Here is a 20,860-nt window from a genome sequence, read left to right as displayed (position 1 = left end):
TTGTTTTCGTCGCTTTTGGCGCGTGGCTATTGAGTCATACAGTCGCCTGTTGCCCATACCTATGTGCGTTTGCGTGTTGATGGTTGTCGTTATTTTTTAATACAAAAATAGTCAAAAACATGCTATAGGACTAAAACTTTTTTTATGTTGATGTATATAATGACTAATAAGATATATATGTATATTGAACCCATTTTTATTGAGAAAAGCTGTATTTTGATTAAAAAATACTGGGGTCTTACTCGACCCCGGTTCGGGACACTCGTTTGATCTCGACGCTCCGTGCTTCAAAGGTTAAAATAAATGCTCAGTTATTGAAGCAAAATGATCAGATAATAAAATGAAACGGTCGATGATTATTATAAGATGATCAGTAATATCATTTAAAAATGATCTCATTTTGACAGCCAGAAAATCGTCAGTGTTGCCATATCGCATTATGGCTCCTAGTATAAAAAATCCTGATGAATTTTGCTACTTGGCAACATTATTTTAATAATCTCCTCCCGTCTGTTTTCAACCCCCTCGCTACAGGTTCAGTTCAGTCTCACTGTCATGAATAAATACCGACCCTATATGAATAGTGAATAGGGCCAACCCTAACTTAACCTAACCCAACCTAATCTTAAATTAATAAATACCGACCCCAACAACCTAATATTGATGAAATAAAATTTAAAAAAAAAAGATATTACGATGTGTTTGGATGGATATTATGGTGTATGGACCATGAGGAGAGTGGGAATGGACAGTAGCAGTGCGACGCGCTATCATACAACTGTCAAAAATTATAATTTCACTGATATAAAATCCTTTTTGATCAGTACTTAAATAAAATACTGATCAAAAATGAATGATTACTGATCATTTATTATATTCTACTGATCATTTAGAATAAGTCACTGATAAATTTTTCATTTTTTAACGAACCACTTTTGGAATTATAAACTAACCAAATAATTTGTTGCCATATTGACAAGGAATTGTAAGATGCCAATTACTCACCGTTCTTTGACAGGTCGATTATTTTTGCCAAGACGCTCTGCATCAACATGCTCCATTGCTGTTTGGTATCAGGGTATTGAGAATGCTTATCATTTCCCATTGCATTTAATAATTCAACTGCAGCGTTAATAACACCATGTTGGACATTGTCTTGTTGACCGGTTTCTTTTATGACTCCTGTTGTTAAGAATAGTATTGTTGGAAGAATAGCCACTGCTCCTATTATTCAAAAATATATTTAAGTACTATTCCAGTGTACAAAAATAGAGTAAAAACTTATATAGAGTATTAAAATACCGTGTGGACTAGCTAAAGCTGTCAAATTCGACATGCAACTGAGAACTTTGATCAACAATCTATCTCCATATTGACTGATCCTTTTCGGTACAATGCTGATACTGGTGATCTTATTTGGACTGAGAGTCGGAAGCTGTCTTACAAGCAAGCACAAACAAACTTCAAGACACGAAAATAGAAGGGATTTTCCAGGTGGTAGATCACCTGTAGGACCACCTTCGCCTAGTAATTGAACTATATCTAGTATGGATTGTGATGGCTCCGATTCGGCATTACTATCTCCTGATGATAGATCTGAAACAAATCCGAAATGAGCAACAATCGATGTTTTAAATTTAAAAATCGATCAATTTAAATGTATACCTCTGATTTTCTCTTGCTTTCTTCTTTCGAGGTCTTCTCTCGCAGCCGTTATAGTCAACTGCAACACTTCGGCAGCTAATAACAACGGTTGTGCAGTTTCTTGGGTGAGTCCAGTTCGATGCAACACATGGCAAAGTTCGATAGCTAAGAACCTATAATTAGTACATAAAACCGATAAATACATACATATGTATCGAACGGCAAACATGACAGTTCGAATTGAAGCATGGTATTTATTTATTAGATACATTTCTATCATATGTAGATACTGTAGGAATACATTGTAACCAGCGACATCAAGACGCTGCAGAACAATAGGTACTAAGAATCAAATCAAGCAGAACGGCGACACGCAGACGCTGAGAACATTCCACATATGGGAGCAAACGGGAAACGATCCGGAACGCGAACGACATTCTTTACACACGACCCCTAAGAACAGCTGCACCACGCAATCTCCAGACAGGGACATTAGCACATGCCCGTGTACAGCCTATCATATATAAGATTATTTTTTGTGCATAAGTACTAACAATTTCAAACAAGACTACAATTATATATATACAATATAATAGAGACATCTATGGTGCAATCAACAAATTTTTGATATACAGCAAATTTGCGAGTAATACATTATGTAGGTAGCACATATTTTTTATAAGATTCAACAAATTCGAGACGCTAGAAACTCGAATAAGCAAGATACTGGGGGGAGTATACTGATTTATGAATAAAGTTAGGATAAATCGGAAAATTTCAGCAGAAGATCTCGCCAGTGGCGTATTTGGCCAGGACTTGAACCCACGACTTCTCTACGGGAAAGTAATAACTCTTCCATTGAGCTAGGCTGTGGCTATATGTACGTAAGTAAAGATGAATATGACCTCTTACCTGTCTTTCAAAAGTTGTGCTCTATTTGCGGCAGTATCAAACAGAGTCGTCAACGATAGCAAACAAGTAACCGTACTCTGTTGTGAACTATCCCTAGACGTACATAAAGCCTCCATACATATACCTAAAAATAATTAAAATTATTATAAATTCTAATAAATCAAAAATGTAAGTAATCAATACTACAAATCAATTCACCGAAAAGTAAGCGGAATTTCTCTTCATTCGGATCTAACGAATCAGTGTTATTGTTGTCTATTTTCATCTCTTCTGTCTTTTCAAGTTCTGATTCACGAGTCTTTTTATTTTTTTCTACAATAAAACATGATACATTTTAATTACATTACTTAAATTTTACACACAATCAATCTGCATACTGTCATATTTACCATCTTTGATATTGAATTTGGTATAATTATTAAAATGCAAAGCCATTGCATGCAAAAGAGCCGGCCATACTTCATGATAGTGTCCTCTGGCTCCTTCAACAGTATCAGCAGTATAAAACGCCCCACCATCGTGCGGCAATTGCGAATTATATTCTTAAAAAATAATAAACAAATACAATAAATAAACAACACACAAATAAAAACATAACAATTAAAAAAATACACAAAATACCTGGCGGTAGACTCAAAAGAGCGTGATCTTTCAGAGCCGCATACCAATTTTCGGCAAGATTTTCCAATTCCGGTTGAACTAACTTCAACAGACTTTCCCCTTTGAATTCAAAGTTGCCGAAATCATCATCCATCGGATTCTTCTCAAACGTAGCCGCTTCACTATGGACCGGTGAATCTAAATTGCCATTTAATCTGTTCTGCTCATTTTGACTGTCGACTGATGGCAAATCTTCCAACTGTTTGATAGCACTACCCGGTGCACTTCCATTGCTTATCATAGCAACTATATAAACCTAAAATATAAACAACATCAATAACAATTGCATTCATCGCACAAATTATATATGTATGTACATTTACATACTTCAGCCCATGCTTTTAAAATAGCCAATTTCTCCAAAGTTGCTAAACTTTCATTGTACAAATGCGCCGTATTGTTCAACTTCGTATTCAACTTATGCAAACTAGACACCAACAATTGATGAACTCTAAAATACATATACATATTGAAAAAATGAATAATATTGTATTTATTCAAAATATAAAATACGATGAAAACCTTCGCAGATCATTCAAATCTCTAGCTACTCCAGATCCAATCCAAGTGGAGCAAACTTCACATGCTGCAGACGTAACGTGAGATGGAGTATCAGGAGAGAAAGCTGGTCTCAATGCAGCGCCAACCTATATTCAAAATAATTCATATTAAACATTATATTCCTTGTAAATATAACAAATAAATAAAAAGTATTATACTTGAGCTTGAAACTGTTCCAGAAGTAAATGTCCAGGGAATTCAGGCTCCGGAACCCGACAGTACCTCATAATAACCGTACGGAGCGAACGTAAACCTTCTAACCTCAACGGATCCGATTCACTCGTAGCCGCCATGAAAGCCATACGAATCAAATCGGCAAGATGTAACACCAAATAGTCCACTAAAAATAAAAAATAAATGTATCAAATCAAATACAATCTATTATGTAGCATCATTACATCAAATACTAACCATTGTTTCTAGTGAGTTGTTGTTCTTTAGCGAGCATCAGATCAAAGTGGGCTTCCCCAGCCGATTCACAAGCGACCATTATTCGTTGTACGCACTCCATTGCAAAAACCTACGGTTAAAATGCAATACACAATTGAATCAGATTGTAAAATCAGTTTAAGGATGTTTCAAATATGATATATCATACTCTAGTAGGCCATCTCGGTTGAATCGGTGGATGGGTAATCAATTCCTGATCGGCGTGGAATTCAGCTTGATCGTCGTCGACTTCTTCATCTCCACCGGCAACACCCAATGGAGTATCATCATTGGATTCTGCAATAACATGACATTTTTATGTTATTTTATTTCATAGAACATGAACACGGGGACGATTTAACTTTATGTACATTGAGAAAAATACTTTGTATCTTAAAAAAAATATTTGTGCATTAAAAATTTACATTATTTTCAGTGCATTAAACAGTCTCGTATTTTGCATCGAATAAAATATTTTGGCATTATAAAGTGACCATTAAAAAATATGAAACGATCATTCGAAAAAATAGATTTTAGCATTAGAATAGATACAAAAAAAGTAGCAATGTTGCAGTCTTCCGCTATTGACAACTGTCAACTATCAAAAGTGTTTACTTTTGTTTAAGTATTACGTATTTATATGAATGATGATATCAAGTCATAGAGTCGAAGCCAAGGTCGTAGGTGTCGAAGGTCGAAAGCCGAAGAGTAAAAATAAAGGAATACAGTAGATAGAAGCATTGTTCGTTGTCGGTTCGTATTTTGGTCATTATAATTCACATTTACATATGTAGCAAATATCTTTTTCAATGATCAAATCAAAGTTTCTAATGCAATCTGTATCCATCATTTAGAAATGTACACAAATTTTTTGTAATGTACAGAAACTTTTTTTAATGTACAAATTTTTTTTAAATGCACATTTATTTTATAAAATGGACGTTTAAATTGTTTCCGTACAATATATAAGCATTTTATATAATGCGAATTCTTACAAACATCCACAGTGACATTTAAGGATAAATTTTTCCAGCATTTTATAATGAAATTGGCGAACTAAAAGACGCTGAATAACTTGAGATTAGCAAGAGAGATAAGAAAGGAGATGCCAATTATACAGGAACCTTAAGTTTCAATGAAAATCAGAAAAATTGGCAAACTCTGATAAGAAACGATCGACCTCGAGTCACAAACCAAGGTCTGGCCAGCAGCGGGACCCTAATGGGAATCGAACCCGTGACACTGCTCGAAAGTATAATATGCTAACCACTAATCAACGCCGCTAGTTAAAATAGATTGGTATAATTTTGAGTACCACCTGTTACTATTTTCAATTAAAAATTATGTATGTATCTAAATATTATAATATATAACCTTGTTGAACAGTTAATACAGCTTTGCACAGTGACAGCCATTGAGAAAGTTGACCTGTCGATAGTACTTGAACCATCGACGTTAAGGTGTCATGAGTATATTGCACAACAGTGCGATCCGTCTCCGTATCCAACATGGCGAATAAAGTACCAGGTAGTCCAGTTTCAGATATGTTGACGTCTAAAAATATAAATAATAATGTTATTTCACATAAAATTCGACTACACATGATTGATTATTAAGCTGAGGCTTACTATTAAGAGCATTTTGCTCTCCGATTAAGCTCAACGCATGCTGGCACACTTCCTTAGCTTCTTTTTGGGATAACTGACGCAGACAGGATATAGCAGCACGTCTCAACACTAAATGCTTACTCGATAGATTCCTCTGAATTATATAAAAACATCAATGTTTTAACATTCACCCACATTTCAAAAACAAAAAATATATATAATATAATACTTACACATAGCGTAGGTACTAAAGTAGTCAAATTCAAATGCCTCGGAGCGAATAAATGCAACTGTTGAAGACATCCGATAGCTTCGGCTTGAACTGAAGGTGCGCCGACTTCTTGCATCACGGCACAAGCACACAAAAACATCGACCGTGCTGTGCAAATTGACGCCGTATTACCTAAAATACAAAATCCATAATAAAATCATTGAATATAAAATTTTTATACACATATAAAAATTTGAAATAACCTTGAAGCTCAGGTCCAATAGTAGTAATGAGAGCTGAAAGAAGTTTCCCAATACAACGGTGAACGTCTTCATGAGATGGCGGAACTTGCAGCAATAAATTCAAAGCCATATTCAACGTCGGCTCAACGAAGCCTCTAAACATCGGACCTCCAGCATCGGCAATCAATGACAGGGCGTGAAGAGACCAGATCTTAAGCAAAAGAAAATGAATCATGTAATTTTATTCTATGTTTTTCCCATACATATATTATATTATATAACATACTTGAACATCAATACTGGCTTGATCTTGAGCGAGAGCCAAAAGTACAGGCAATACGCTTCCATAGTTTCCACCACCGCCCATAATACCTCCACGCGCTCGGTACAATGCTCCCAAAGCCATGCATAGTCCAGTTCTTTGACTGACACCACGTCCTGCTTGCAACTGACGACTGAAAGAATCTGCTAGAGCAGCCACAGCACTTTCAGCACTGCTGCTAGGTGAACTAGACAGAGTTTGAGCTAGACGTCCGGCGCATTGTCCAGCTAAGCAACGTACAGCCGGACTTGAACTTGATAGACCATTCTAAAATGCATACAGCTCACATGAATACCTTGTAAAAATATATTAAAAAGGCGATAATGTGTAATGTGACTACCGTAATGAGAGAACTAGCACTCTTCCTGACATCGTCTCCACCTAAAGGTCCCTTTGCTTCAGCCAAGCCTCGTAATCCACCTAATAATGCTGCAAAGACGTTAGTTTGGATTGCTTCTTGACGCGTAGACTTAGCGAGTCGGATGCACTCGGAGAAATGATCAAGCATTTGTAATCTGAAATCATTGTAATGAAACATTATTTATGTGATTCAATATAAAAATTCATAAAGATACATCAGAAACTGAGCAAGCTTAACTATTCTAGATGTTGAGGGACAGGTTTGGAGAAATGTTAAGCTTTAGGATTGACACTACAGTTTGAAAACGATATTAATGTATACTGACCGATGTTTATTAGCAACTCTGGGGAAGATCAATCCAAAGAGTACAACAGACATATCAATGACGGCAACACCCAACGGTAAAGGTCCAGGACATGTTTGATCAGGTGATAGGACTTGATACAGACAGCATGGATCGTGTTCCAAAGCACCAGATCCACTTGCCGATAGAGATGACAGTAACTAAAAAGAAAAAAATCATTAAAAACATTCATAAAACCTAAATCTAATTTAAAAACGAATCAGTAACTACCTGATCTTCTACTTCTGCGTGATCCGTGTCGGCAACTCTCTCGATTCCGAGCGCCGTAAGATCATCGGTTCTTCCACCCCTGCCTAATTTATTTGTGGCTGTATTAGCAGCACTGTCAGCGAGAGCCAAATCGGCGACGAGGGCTCTTAACAATGGAGCATGGCAAGGTTCTGGAGCTGGTGGAAGCATTGCCAGGCAAGAATACAATCGAAGTCGGACCAAAGCAGCTGCCGCTTTCAAACGTTGACCGTGTTGACGAAGTACAGATTGAATACTAATTTAAAAAATAAAAAATCAAATCAATAACCTAATTCGTATGAAAACTTTACATTGTAATTAACATTTCCATACTTTGTAAGCATAGCTAAAGCACTCTCGACGGGTTGAGTCAAGCGGCGAGTAATATCATCAGTAGCCAACGTAGGACAGTGAAGAAGAAGACTGTTTAAAGCAGACAATGCACCAGCTCGACCTTCCAATGTGACCTTGAATATCAATAAATAGATAAATAGAAAAAATAAGTTTAAATCTAATTTAGTATGCAGTATTTAAGACATACCTGCCATGTGAAAGCATCTCCTCTCGCTTTCTCCGATTCAAGTTCTTTATTAGAACGCGGAAAACTATTCCGCCATAAGAGAAGCATCCTCGGAAGCAATCCACGTACCACAGGCACTCCTACAATAAAAAATTAGAAACAATTATAAAACCTTAACATTGATTTTTGCAAACTGCAGAGCTAAAACTTTACCTAGAGTCATTATAGCTCCGATCAACAACCAACCGGCGTGCGTTCTATTCAACGACAGTCGACTATTTTGACTTGCCGACCTTAACAACTCTTCAGCAGTATTAAAAATCACTTTGCCTCTATTGTGTGGAACGCCCAAAGGTGACAATCTCACAGCTCCCAACACAGCAGCTAAAGCCGCACTATAACCTAAAATAAAAACAAATAAGCATCAAAATTAAATAATACAACATACGCATGCCTTCAAATTGAACTGAAGATTACCAGAAATAGCCTCAGGACTCGTCCTCATATTCTCAATGGCTTCCACACATCGGTCAATCAACGGTGTGATTTGAGTCGGAACGGCGACACATATACACCTGAGACACCATGCAGCTCCGAGTCGTGCAGCATGACACGGATGTATCAAAACCTTCAATAGAACAAATAAAAATAAATAAAAAATAATAATAAAATATTTATAATGATTTTTGACAGTTCTTACGGCGCATATAGCATCGATAATGTTCAAAGTTTGATCTGTTAATAGATTTTGCGCGGCAGTTCCCAGTCCAACCATCAAATTTCCGATCTCCATAAGACCGCATACTAGAAGATGTTGACTGAACAGCGTTTCTTGGTTGCAATCTTTAGCATTTTCGGGATTGAAGTCGATGCTGTTCATTTGCTTGACGATGATCTGTACAATTTCTTTGCAGGCGGACGCTTGAGCTTTCTCTCCCAACATTTTACCCAAAACGCTTCTCAAGATGAAGTTGATACACTTTCTCGAATATACAGCATCCACGTGTGAACTGGCAGCTTTGGGATTTGCCACCAGATCCAACACGTGCATGAGGAATGTAGTCAAGTTGCGCTCCAACCATAAACCACCCATTGTTTTCACAAAAACGACATACGCCTGGTATTGAAAAGAAAATTAAAGACAAAAAAATTATAATTTGTTATTGAATTTAAGACTAATAGAGCTTACATGTGTGACTCCAACTCGAACTTCCCGATTGACACCAGAACCAGCTTTGATAATTTCACCCTTTAAGAAAGAACTTCCGCCTCTAAGAAATCCTCCCATCAATATACTCAAAGCTTCTTCTAGTGACATTCCAGCTTTATTAGCTTTTTGTTGTGCTGAAAAATTAATCAAAATCTAAACAAACAGTTCTTTTAGTAAACCTATATGATGATTAACCCTTTGAGTGCTGACGTCTTTTCCGTTGAAAACCCCGCAACGCTGAAAATGTTGCCAACATTTCCAACTAGAATTATTTAGAAATCCAATAGAAAGCAGGTATAAAAATTGTAGCTAATCCAAACAAACCCTAGATAACTACCGCCGAGGATTTCGAGTTTTGTAAAGGTGTGTTTAGGCTCACTAATATATCTTCCAACAATATAAAATAGGTTGTGGCTATTTGCAGGTACTATATCTGTAAATTATTGGCTATTTGCACGTACTATATCTGCGACAGGCGCAAAGCCTTCTGCGCATGCAAAATAAGTCTATTAATGAATGCATTTTCCCAAAAAAGTTTGAGCATTAAGATCAAAAGTTTTGTAAAGGTGTGTTTATACTATCTTATATATTTTGCAACAATATAAAATAAACGAAAGAAGTCTATTAATGAATGTATTTTTCCAAGAATAGTTCTATCTTCTACATTGTTGTTAAAATGTAATGCTCACAATCTAAATTCCAAGTCACAATCTAAAATACTCAGCAGTTAGGCATTTCCATCGGATAATTCTGCTATGGTTATAAATTCAGAAATTCCGGTGTAAGCGAGTCTTTATAAACGTTGATAAATGAATGACACGCATTACATGACCCATGTTCAATGCATTTTTTTTTCAATTCTACCTTTAAAGGTTTAGCAGGTAGTATTCTTGTTTACTTTGTACATAAAAAATTTACAACGCCTATCGGCGTTGGTCAGCATTCAAAGGGTTAATAAAATCAAATTTTAAAATACCTTGATTTCCAGAACCGCCTTTCGAAGGTGGTCCCGCAAAGTCAGGTATTTGAGTAGCGGCCATGAGTGAACCCAACAATTCAGAAACGGAACATCTAAAACGGTAGAAAAATCATTAATAATTCAATCGACAACTTGGAAGCAAACTGTAGAAACAAACTCATTGTTTTCTAACCGGACTTCATAAGTGCTTCCGTCGAAAGCTCTGAAGCACAAAGCAGCCATATTTTCCAGCTCGGTGGTATAAAGAAACGGAGCATTCTGAATCATAGATAAGAGACAACCGGCAGCAGCACATCTCACAGGCATCGAACGATCGGTCAGACATTGTCTAGCCGCCTTATATATTTCTTTATGCACATTGGAAATGGCCGTCCCCATGCCGCAACACACCTTTTCGAGAGTATTCATGATTTCAATCCTCGTCTGAGACTCGGCACTTCTCAACGACCTGATTAGGATGTGTACGGTCTCCTCGTACGATCGACCCATCATTCGACCCAGCTTCTCGTACATACAACCGACGCAACTTATAGCAGCTCTGAAAACATATCCTTCATTTTAGTATATAGATAAGTTGAAGATTAGTTTGTGAGGATTAATTACGTACAATCTGGTGGGGAGATAGCTGGGGGAGTCATCCCTGTTCTTGAGTATGTCATTGCACTTGTTGACAGTGTCGAATAGTAGGAACGTATCACCGACGGAGAAGAGTGTAGCTAGACATCTGGCAAGTAGACGTCTCGTTGGTGGACCTACACCTGATGCTGCACCACCACCTTCGGCCACCAGCCCCGTCAGCTGTGCTACGAGTTTCTGCTGGCATCCTTTTATGTCCGACTAGAATATAAAAATAAAGAATAGGTGAGGAATTTTAGTATGTAAACATATGTCGTCTTACCCTAAACATTCAACGCATAAAAGGTATGGAAAATTTACATAATAATATTTGTACTCATACCCAAAATATATGTACAATAGAATTTATAGATGTATTGTATTGAAAATGGAAGGTTTTATATTTCAAATAAATATTTAATTAATTGAGTCTTATATACAGGGTGGGACGGATCAATTAGTAACTTGAAAATAAACGCTTTGATTAAAAAATAAATTTATAAAACCATACTAGATAATATTTATATATGTAGGTATGTATGTATATGCAGGGCTTTCTTTTTTTTTTTTTAATCGCTTCTCGGAACTCACTTCTTCTCAAGTATTTTTTATTAGAAAAGATTACATTCAAATTATATTATATAGAATATTCGTTTGAAACGTAAAAAATGCTGAGACAAAAGGTGCCGGAACGCCGTTCCACCGCATTAAATGGGGAAAAAAGCCCTGGGTATATGTAGCATTCCGTCTAAAAATGGTCCTTGTAAAATCATTTTCAAAAAATCATCATAAAATCGAAACATCAAGCGAAATCGACGTGACTCGCCTGTGCGACACTGGCGTACAAAGGGTTGAAGTGCATGCTTTTAACAGTATAGTATCTCAAATCCATTGAATTTTCGTTTGTATGTTATCTTCAACTAAAACATTCCATAATTTCATCTGAGTGGTCTTGTGGCATTGTTTATTTATTTAAAGTTTGGACCACAGTGGCATTACAGGAATATGTAATGCGCCACAATGGTCAAAAATGGTTCGGTGATTATTCCGCAAAAAGCGATCTCGCGCACGTCACTAAAATCTCGATCACGGAACATCTGGCATCCAAAAACACCATCAATCGAAAGCTACACATACGAAATATTGTAGTAATGAGAACTCGAGTTCCAGATATTCCGTATTGTGGCAACGATTGTCGTGCGCGCGATCGCAATTTGCACAATAATCCGTTTACCGGTAATAAATATAGGAGAGAATAAACAAAAAATATATTTATCATACCGAAATTAAATACATATACAATACATAGTCAAATAAGAGCATCAAAAATTCAAATAATAATAGAAGTAGTCAGAAAACATATAATAATAGTTAAATATCAGGAGAAAAATTGGGAATGTCTTGCATTAGTCAGCACCAATATATGTAGTATATATGTATGCACACGAATCAGCCGTGAATACAAAACAACCTCACGAGGCCCAAATAGCATTGGAAAGATAAAATTTCACTCATACATCACATCCAATTATGAAAATAATGATGAGCGCAGGCTACCAGATAATAATAATCTCTGATAACCTACGCTCACTGATGTGGAAAATATCACATTCAGGCATGGTAGAAACAATTGTATTAAGAAGTAAAGCTCTTAGAATAGGAGCCATCCGATAAAGAACTGTGCCGGCAGGAGGTACAACCGCCAAATGCTGATGATTACAAACATATAACTACTAGTATTGTACCCGATGAAATATCATCGTATGGGTGTTGGCATATGAAGTTATTAAATAAAATAAAATTAAAAGAAATGTGTCGGTCCTGTGTTCGATCCGCACGCGGTCGAATTTTTTTCAAATACCTTTTAAATATATTTATATTTAATTGTTTAATATGAAAAAAAAAATGGTAAACACTGCCTATATATTATATAAACAATATAAAACACCAATAGAAAAAATAATTTATTAAATTTTCAATACATGATGAAACATTGGTAGCAAGCAGTATATATGTATATATGTATATATAGAAGTTTTTTTCTTTCGTTATTATATTCGTACATTTTGTTGTCAGTGTTTTAGCTGTGACGTACATACATGTGTTTATATATTTTATATATTTTCTGGCCACAGTGTGATATTGGGGTGACATGTGAAGACACTGTGGTATACTTGTGTATTAAAAATAAATAAATTAAAAATAAATATGTATGTCGAATCGAAACGATCATTAGAGTACGGCAAGCGTTATCGCAGATACATACATAGACACGCAGACAGAATAGCGATATTATATACATACATATATGATCCTCCATATACATATAGCTTTTATTTACTAAATAAATATTAAATTTCAAATTAAATTGTTTACTTTCAAGATATTAATCGTCTAATTGTTTCCACCTCCCCCTGTATAATAATATCTTCAAAGCTTTACCGAAGGCTCCTTTTAATTAAATAAAATTAATGAAAAACGAGGTCCATTATCAGAAAAAGGAACCGTTGAATTATAAGCTCTTTGAGAGCAAAAAGTTTTAATAACGCAATTTCGTTATTATAAAATGCTTTTAATATTTTTTACGCGACGCAAAAGCGTTGCCATTTTATTTACAAACAACGTATATTTTTCCCGAAGCCCGTTAGCGAATTATTATCATCTTTAAAACAAACCCGAGCGTAATTTCATACTGAATAAAGGCACCTCTACCTACGCAGCAAACGTTGATGTAAACATAACTTTACATATACATACATATATGCGAATGTATTATGTATATAAATTATTTAATTTATCGAGAAGGGTCCCGGAGAGCAACCCTCTGTCGAAACAGCCCGTGCGATATTTCACCAGAGTCGAAGAGGGTAAAAAACAATAATATCGTAAACAATGTCAAATAGGGAAGGTGTACCCGCATTAAGGGTGTAGTTCCAACCCCTAACTTTTTTCCAAGTATCTCTCTGAGAGCATTTATATGCAGGACTTTAGAGATAAAGGAACGTGCAGATTTTTTTCCATACTGCAATAAAATCGACGGTCACGTATTTACTTTTATATCAGTCGATTTGACCGGCTTTGCTCGGGCGAGTGAAAGTTAAAAACAAAAATAAAAAGCGGAATTTTTTTAGTCCAGTTAATTTAAGTATCGTTTTGATTTGATTTTTAAATGCTTTTTATTATTACGAAATTATGTTCACAATACATCTTATATCTATTTTAATAGCTACTGATCTACTGATCATTTTCTATTTTACAATTTTAATTTAATTTTGTTAATAATCATAGTATTATACTATTTTAATGTTAATGTACAGCATAATAGGAAAAAGAGATCAAAAACCTATTTACAATTATTATAAATGCTCATAATACATATAATATATAATATTAATTAAAGACTCTCTAAAGTCGATGAACTAAAGCAGATTGTGTTTAGGTAATCTGTGTTATGGGAGATTACATTCTCAGGATGGGAGCGGCCTCCCTACGCCGTCGGGTGTTTGTATCGTCACTTGTTTTCGTGCTACCGCGTCTAGTTATCCGCAATTCCCGTTCCCGTTCCCGTTTCAAGTGATGGTTGGAGCTCAACTAATGTCTCTTCAACGCCGTGTCGTCAAACCAACTGGTAACGTGGTTATCAACGAACACATATCCTTGACTACACAATGGCGCTTCAAACTTTCGCGGCGGTAAAATCGTAATTACGAATATTATTATTAAGAGGTTTTTTCCCGTTTTTTTTTCACAGTAAGCTTCCCGGACATGCATACAACAAATCCTGAAAACTCCATCGTAATCGGTTGAGTGGTTTAGGAGCCTATACGAGACAGACAGACAAATAAACAAACATTCAATTTTATATATAGATAAAAAAATATTATTTTTATTATTATTTATAGACTTAACTCGCAGGTATTTATGGTCGTAAAAACGCCAGTTTCGCGGTTAGATGCGAATGACTATCAAATGCGTTCTAAACAATACACGGAATTGTGCAAAGTCGCGAATTCATATATGTACATACAATATTTTTCATTCAGCCAAAAAAAGAAACATCTTAAGGGGAAAATTCTTGAAAGGTCGGTTTTCTGCTTGAGGGAAAATCGAAAATTACCCGGCTGGGGACTCGTAAAACTCTCTAATACGAGATCTGTGTCAAAACGTTTACGATCCGAAGGGGTAGTGCGGCCAAATCGAGATATCCCCCGTCGACTACACCCCTGTAACTAATAGAAGCACATAAAAGCCGTATTTAGCTCGGTATTGGCGCCAAAAACAGCTATTCCAGTGTTGAAATAACGAGGAAAAACTATCGCACTGTTGCCCAAAGTTTCTAAACGCTCGCTAAGATAGTTAGTTTTCATTTTGATACAGAATCCGAACGAGGCACTTTTAATTAGTGGAAACTTGCTCGGCCAGAAAATACACTGCATATAATTTTTACAATATAGTGAGTTTGGCGATCATGATAATGTAAGGGTTAATGGGTAAGTATCAAATATAATGAAATTTACCGAAAATAAATGTTAACATAAATTAGGTAGGTACATATACTAGAATTTAATATTTTTCCTGTATAACGCAATTTTTGCAAAACGTTTTGTTTGTGTTTCATCAAGTTAATTTGAATACTTTTTTACATATATTTTTACGCTGTTGCTAACAAAATTAAATCCATTTTTTTATTTCCCATTTTTTTTTTCTGCACACTCAGTTAAATCAATACTTAAGAATAAGCACAAATACTTATATAGAGAATTTTGTAAATTTTTCCACACAAAATCTAATACATACAAATGTATGAAAATATTGAGTAAAATTTAGTCCGATAGCTAAGGCAGGCTCGCTTCTAATAAGCTTATATAACAAGATATTTTAAATCAGGCTCAAACTACCAGCCGATTAGTAACAATTACATACCTATTCTAGCCATGTAGCTTGCTGCCACAAAATCATAGCCCAACGAATCAGTCGGTGGTTTGTGTCTGATTTGCATAATAGACTAGAATAGACTAGTGGTTAGCATATAATGCTTTGAACAAAGTGGTCACGGGTTCAAATCCCACTGGTTTCTGCTGGCCAGACCTTGGATTTGTAAACCCAGGTCGATCGTTTCCTGTCCGAGTTCAGCCAATTTATCTGATTTTCAATGAAACGGTTCCAACAAATTGGCAACTTTACCCATTTTCAATCTAGAATTTCGCTGAATTGTATAAAATGCTGCAAATTTCTCATAAAATTTTAAAAAAATAGTATTAGATTACAAGTTGTATCAGAAAATAAATATATTTATATTGATTATTTATACATACATTTCCCTGATCAACTACATACAAACATCGATTAACAATTATGTTTATACAGTCTCATAGAAACATCTATGGAAAAATTAAACAATACCAATATTTCGAGAAATACAGACTTATAGTTTACAGTGTGGGTAGCATATTTATATCGTAATCAACAAACTCGAGATGCCATAAACTCGAATTTTCTATTAACAGGATAGGTTGCTAATTTCGTTGGAACCGTTTCAACAATAAAATCAGATAAATTGGCAAACTCTGTTATAAAACGATCGACCTGGAGTTACATATGTATATCCAAGGTCTGGCCAGCAGCACCGAAGCAAGTGATGAACCCATGACCTCTAAGTTGGAAGAATTACATGCTAACCACTGAGCTATGTACATATAAAATATTACATATATTATATATTAGATACCGCGATGTATTCTCCTCACCTGAAGCACGTACCAATTTAATGGTTTCGTCCCCTGTCGCCAGGGGCATCAAGCTCCTCAACCGGATTTCTATTGGTTTGGATTTGTTCAATCTAAAATATACTGATCCGGTTGAGGGATTGTTTAGTTTGGGATCGTAGCATGTTATATTTTATATTTGTTTTACAAAAAAAAACTTATTGTATTGTTGCGTAGGGGTGGGTGGAGGATCCAAGTAAAAGGCCAACAGTCGTTTCACATCATTTATTGATGATTAAGGAGATATCAGTCCAGAATGACATGATATCGCCTACGTACCGCCTTATAAAGGGTCGATCTCTCAGGACGTCTAATCTGTTTACCTGTTGTATAGTCACGTATTCGGATATGTATTTCCACGGCATTGGGTCTCCCCATACCGATTCTGAGAAAAGCCTAATAACGGTCATTGTTTAGCCTAAATGCACTTAGAGTCCAGATATAATCCTGGAAGAAAGTGCAATCACTTAGTTAATCCGATAACAGATATCCGTTGGTCTAAGTGCAAGCACTGAGTTAGTCCGATAACAGATAACCCTTGAACGGTCACATAGTCTCTGGGATTCTATTCGCTTAATCCGCGGCGTACGTAACAGTATAATTTTCTTTTTGTCGAGTTAATGACTAATCTGTAAAATCACTATGGCGAAATTTTATAAAAATAAATAAATATATTGCTAGTTATATGTAGAAGGATTAGAATTCCAATTGACCAGCTATTGGAAATATTCCTCTGTGGATATATTACATATATGTATGTATGTATGTATGTACATATATGGAATGGAAGTTCCCCAGTCGAGGGTTGTTAGGAAGTTTTCTGTTATATACGAAATATTTCGTTTGATTGGATCAAACGAAGATTGTTTTTCCATGAAAGTTTCAACGCGCGTTGGATATGCGGTGGGACTCATCACGTCCTTGCACCACAATACGTTCGTAAATAATTCAATGGTTTACTTACTGCATCCCCTTGAGACGTTGGGATGCAGCTGCAATAAATTCGCTACACCGCCCGAACGAGACGTGGACCCGAACGACCCACCCGGAAGAAAATATGGGGGAGGACCCGAACCATTTACCCTCCCACTTTCAACCCCATCATTCATAATACACACAATATAACAGGTATGTTTTATGAAACACAACAGGGAAAATGAACGCGACCGTAATTTTATAGTATGGAGTCGCCTTCGCTTTAGCGATTCAGCTTACATTACGGCGGGGGGAAAAAAACAACAACGCACAGAGTTCATTATGATGGAAATAAATATCCCGTGAGCATACAGGTAGTATCTATACAGGTAGACTCAAATAAATTAGTGCGGAGAGAGTGAGTCTCGTGTAACCGGGAATGAAACAGCAATGGCGCAGTTTACGGTTACAGACAACGTACAAGAGGGCAAAATATGATACAATGATTGAAACCTATGAAACATAATACAGTATCTGAATAAATAAGGCTAATTATGGAAATGTAGGTACTGTAGCAAAAAGTAGACGAAACACTCAGGGTAAAATATGACACGTCCCAAAAGATTTCCACAATAATATATGTGAAACGTTTTAGTTTAATGACAATAGGAGCAGTTGGCAGAAGTGGGGCAGTTGACATTAGTTTTGACATTAGACACTTTAAATTGATCTTGTATATTTGTAGTCATATTGATCTCTTAAATGGTTTTGTATTTTGATAAATCGTTATATGCTTCTTTTACACGCGGCTAATTTACAAGACATTCCACTAAAGCAAAGCCAATATTGGCCTAGTGTAAATAGGCGTTCCGAAACAATACAAGAAACCAATATTGGCTTGGCTTAGTGAAATGTCTCAACAATTGGCATCGTGTCAATGCAGCATTAAATAGGGGGGGGGGAGTGTATTGTATATACATACATACAGACAAATATCGACCATTTTTTCAAAAAACCTAAAACTGGCTTTTTTGGCTCGATAAACCGGTTTTTTGAGGTTTTTTTTCTCTCAAAGCTAACAATTGTTAATTTAAAATTTCTATGAAAGAACGAAAATAATTAGCATATTCAGACTTTCTAAGGGAATAGGTGTATATTTCTTTGAACAAAACAAAAAGTGACGGCACTTAGCGGTTGCTTTGAGATTTAGTAACCGGCGAAGACTAGGTCATAAACCAATTAAATATTATTGAAAGTAGTGTTTCAATAACTTAAACAAGGCCACAGCAAAGGGCGCAAAGACTCAAGGGGCGATTAAAACGAGAAGTAAAACTTTCTTACGACGAAAGATACAACATATACCAGGGTTCACCAATATACGGCCCCCGAAGTCGTTTAATCCAACGTCAGATTTACCTTGAATCCGTTACGTGGCCCTTTAAGTCTTTTATTTTCTAAACTTCACCCAGATAATTAAAAAAAAACTGTTTAGCTATAAATTCAAGATATGTACATTATTATTGTTGCGTAGGGGTGGTTGGAGGATCCGAGTAAAAGGCCAAAGTCGTTTCACAGCATTTATTGGTGATTAAGGAGATAAACGCACTGGCACTGGCAGTGCTCCGTCCAGAATGCCTTGATATGGTCCAAGTACTTCCTTATAAAGTACAGGTCGTTCAGGGCATCTTCAACGTCCGGTTACTTTCCCATTGTTTAGTCACGTACTCGGATGTGCATTCCCACGACATTCAGTCCCACGCTATCGCTGTCAGCTCTGAGATTGGACAGGTTGCCGTTACTAAGCCAATTCGGTGGTCATTTTTTAGCCTGCTTGCACTTAGCCTGGAGATAATCCTCGAAAACCAATTATAACGGCGGCTCCGTTTAGCATACGCTACATTATTAATGCAATTCATAAAAATTATATGAATTATATAATTTCCGATTGCATTATTACAATCGGAAATTTATTAATTTATTTTATAAGGTTTTTCGTGAATATTTTAATCTATTTTTGGTTATTTTACAAAAAATTAACAATAAAACTAATTCAAATTAATTTATTGCATAAGGTATTATATTACAATTTATTTGTAATATAAATATTTAAAACTTATAAAAAGTCCTAATTTTCCGAAGTCGATGAAAAACGGTTGACCGGCTGGCTTTTGATTTGTAAAAAAAACGAAAAGCAGCTTTTTCTAGCGGTTTTTCGGAGTAATGATAGATCAATCATTTTTCGTTTTAAGAGCCTGTATAACATTTAAGATATGTATAAGCCGTGGAGAATTTATTAAATGAAAGATAATGTTTTGTAAGGAACGTGCGAAATTTGGGAAGGAAAGGGATACGCATGCTGTGAGGAAGCATATTTTTTTTCAAGTTAGGCGCGAGTTAAAATAAATCACACATTTCAGAACTAACTACAATTTTTCAAATTTATGCAGCAAAAACTACTAAAAGGGAATGAAACTTTCCTGGGACTGGCGTAGAAATAATATCGCGGGAGTGCTCCGAAACGAACGAGATAAATTTGCATAAGTTTAAGAGTCTCATCGTCGATGCCCATCGAGATAAATCAACCCTACTCAAATCAACCCATAGAAAGTCCTACATGAAATACTCAAAAGTTACATAGTTAACCCTTCAAAGGCTTACAATCCAATTACATAATAATACAACATATGTAATACATTTACGTATACAGCGTATTTTATGCTCGAAATATACTCTTACATATGTATGCAGTAGTACGACATGTGAATCCTTCGAAATTTACATTCAATGAGAGCCTTGTGACAACTTTCTACACGCATCTTTTTTGATGCGAATGCTTTACATCTCTTCTTTCTTTTTTCGTTTTGTAAACATATTGTACATGTGTGTATTGTGACGTGAATTTCGCACACCATGTAAAAATGTGAAAACGTGCCTCAAGGAACGTGACGCAGTAAATTTGAACGTGCACACGACTTTGTAAAGTGTTCCTTCCGGCGAAACCCGCAAATTACGACAGTTTTCCGTGCATTTTCCGGCCGAATGAAAATTAAGAATTTAAATTTGATTTGTAACCTTCAAATATGTTAAAGATGTATTTTTATTTATGTAAAACTTACATTGAAACCTGATATACACGTATGTATATGGGTTACCGTGAAAAAGTCGAAAATATTCGTTAATCATGCATACATATGAAAAACGGTTAGTATATACATATATCAGTGGCGTGCGGTAAAACTATCTCTTCCTCCGCCGTACATCATCACTTAATTTGCGCGAGCAGGATACAACAGGAACAAGAGGAACATGCTTTTC

General features: G+C 35.8%; 1 protein-coding gene across 1 annotated transcript in view; it reads right to left on the bottom strand.

Moving 5' to 3' along the window:
• The window catches only part of LOC143911192 (HEAT repeat-containing protein 5B), a 58,256-nt gene that overhangs the window by 3,867 nt on the left and 33,529 nt on the right, over positions 1 to 20,860 (bottom strand). Inside the window, exons 3-31 of the mRNA XM_077429970.1 lie at positions 10,858 to 11,087; positions 10,423 to 10,788; positions 10,248 to 10,342; positions 9,251 to 9,405; positions 8,762 to 9,178; positions 8,539 to 8,689; positions 8,275 to 8,463; positions 8,083 to 8,201; positions 7,875 to 8,008; positions 7,524 to 7,797; positions 7,275 to 7,453; positions 6,929 to 7,103; positions 6,553 to 6,855; positions 6,288 to 6,477; positions 6,047 to 6,216; positions 5,835 to 5,967; positions 5,581 to 5,760; positions 4,376 to 4,503; positions 4,189 to 4,297; positions 3,936 to 4,117; positions 3,739 to 3,863; positions 3,544 to 3,667; positions 3,178 to 3,472; positions 2,946 to 3,098; positions 2,755 to 2,868; positions 2,557 to 2,680; positions 1,666 to 1,817; positions 1,303 to 1,596; positions 1,006 to 1,224 (exon numbers count right to left, since the gene is read on the bottom strand). Of these exons, the coding sequence (XP_077286096.1) occupies positions 1,006 to 1,224; positions 1,303 to 1,596; positions 1,666 to 1,817; positions 2,557 to 2,680; positions 2,755 to 2,868; positions 2,946 to 3,098; positions 3,178 to 3,472; positions 3,544 to 3,667; positions 3,739 to 3,863; positions 3,936 to 4,117; positions 4,189 to 4,297; positions 4,376 to 4,503; positions 5,581 to 5,760; positions 5,835 to 5,967; positions 6,047 to 6,216; positions 6,288 to 6,477; positions 6,553 to 6,855; positions 6,929 to 7,103; positions 7,275 to 7,453; positions 7,524 to 7,797; positions 7,875 to 8,008; positions 8,083 to 8,201; positions 8,275 to 8,463; positions 8,539 to 8,689; positions 8,762 to 9,178; positions 9,251 to 9,405; positions 10,248 to 10,342; positions 10,423 to 10,788; positions 10,858 to 11,087 (5,479 nt within the window). The remainder of the gene's footprint in view (positions 1 to 1,005; positions 1,225 to 1,302; positions 1,597 to 1,665; positions 1,818 to 2,556; positions 2,681 to 2,754; positions 2,869 to 2,945; positions 3,099 to 3,177; positions 3,473 to 3,543; positions 3,668 to 3,738; positions 3,864 to 3,935; positions 4,118 to 4,188; positions 4,298 to 4,375; positions 4,504 to 5,580; positions 5,761 to 5,834; positions 5,968 to 6,046; positions 6,217 to 6,287; positions 6,478 to 6,552; positions 6,856 to 6,928; positions 7,104 to 7,274; positions 7,454 to 7,523; positions 7,798 to 7,874; positions 8,009 to 8,082; positions 8,202 to 8,274; positions 8,464 to 8,538; positions 8,690 to 8,761; positions 9,179 to 9,250; positions 9,406 to 10,247; positions 10,343 to 10,422; positions 10,789 to 10,857; positions 11,088 to 20,860) is intronic.

Source organism: Arctopsyche grandis, chromosome 4, assembly GCF_051622035.1.
Source record: "Arctopsyche grandis isolate Sample6627 chromosome 4, ASM5162203v2, whole genome shotgun sequence".
Lineage (NCBI taxonomy): Eukaryota > Metazoa > Arthropoda > Insecta > Trichoptera > Hydropsychidae > Arctopsyche > Arctopsyche grandis.
Note: the sequence above shows the minus strand (reverse complement) of the source record. Positions and strands in the feature narration are given on the sequence as shown.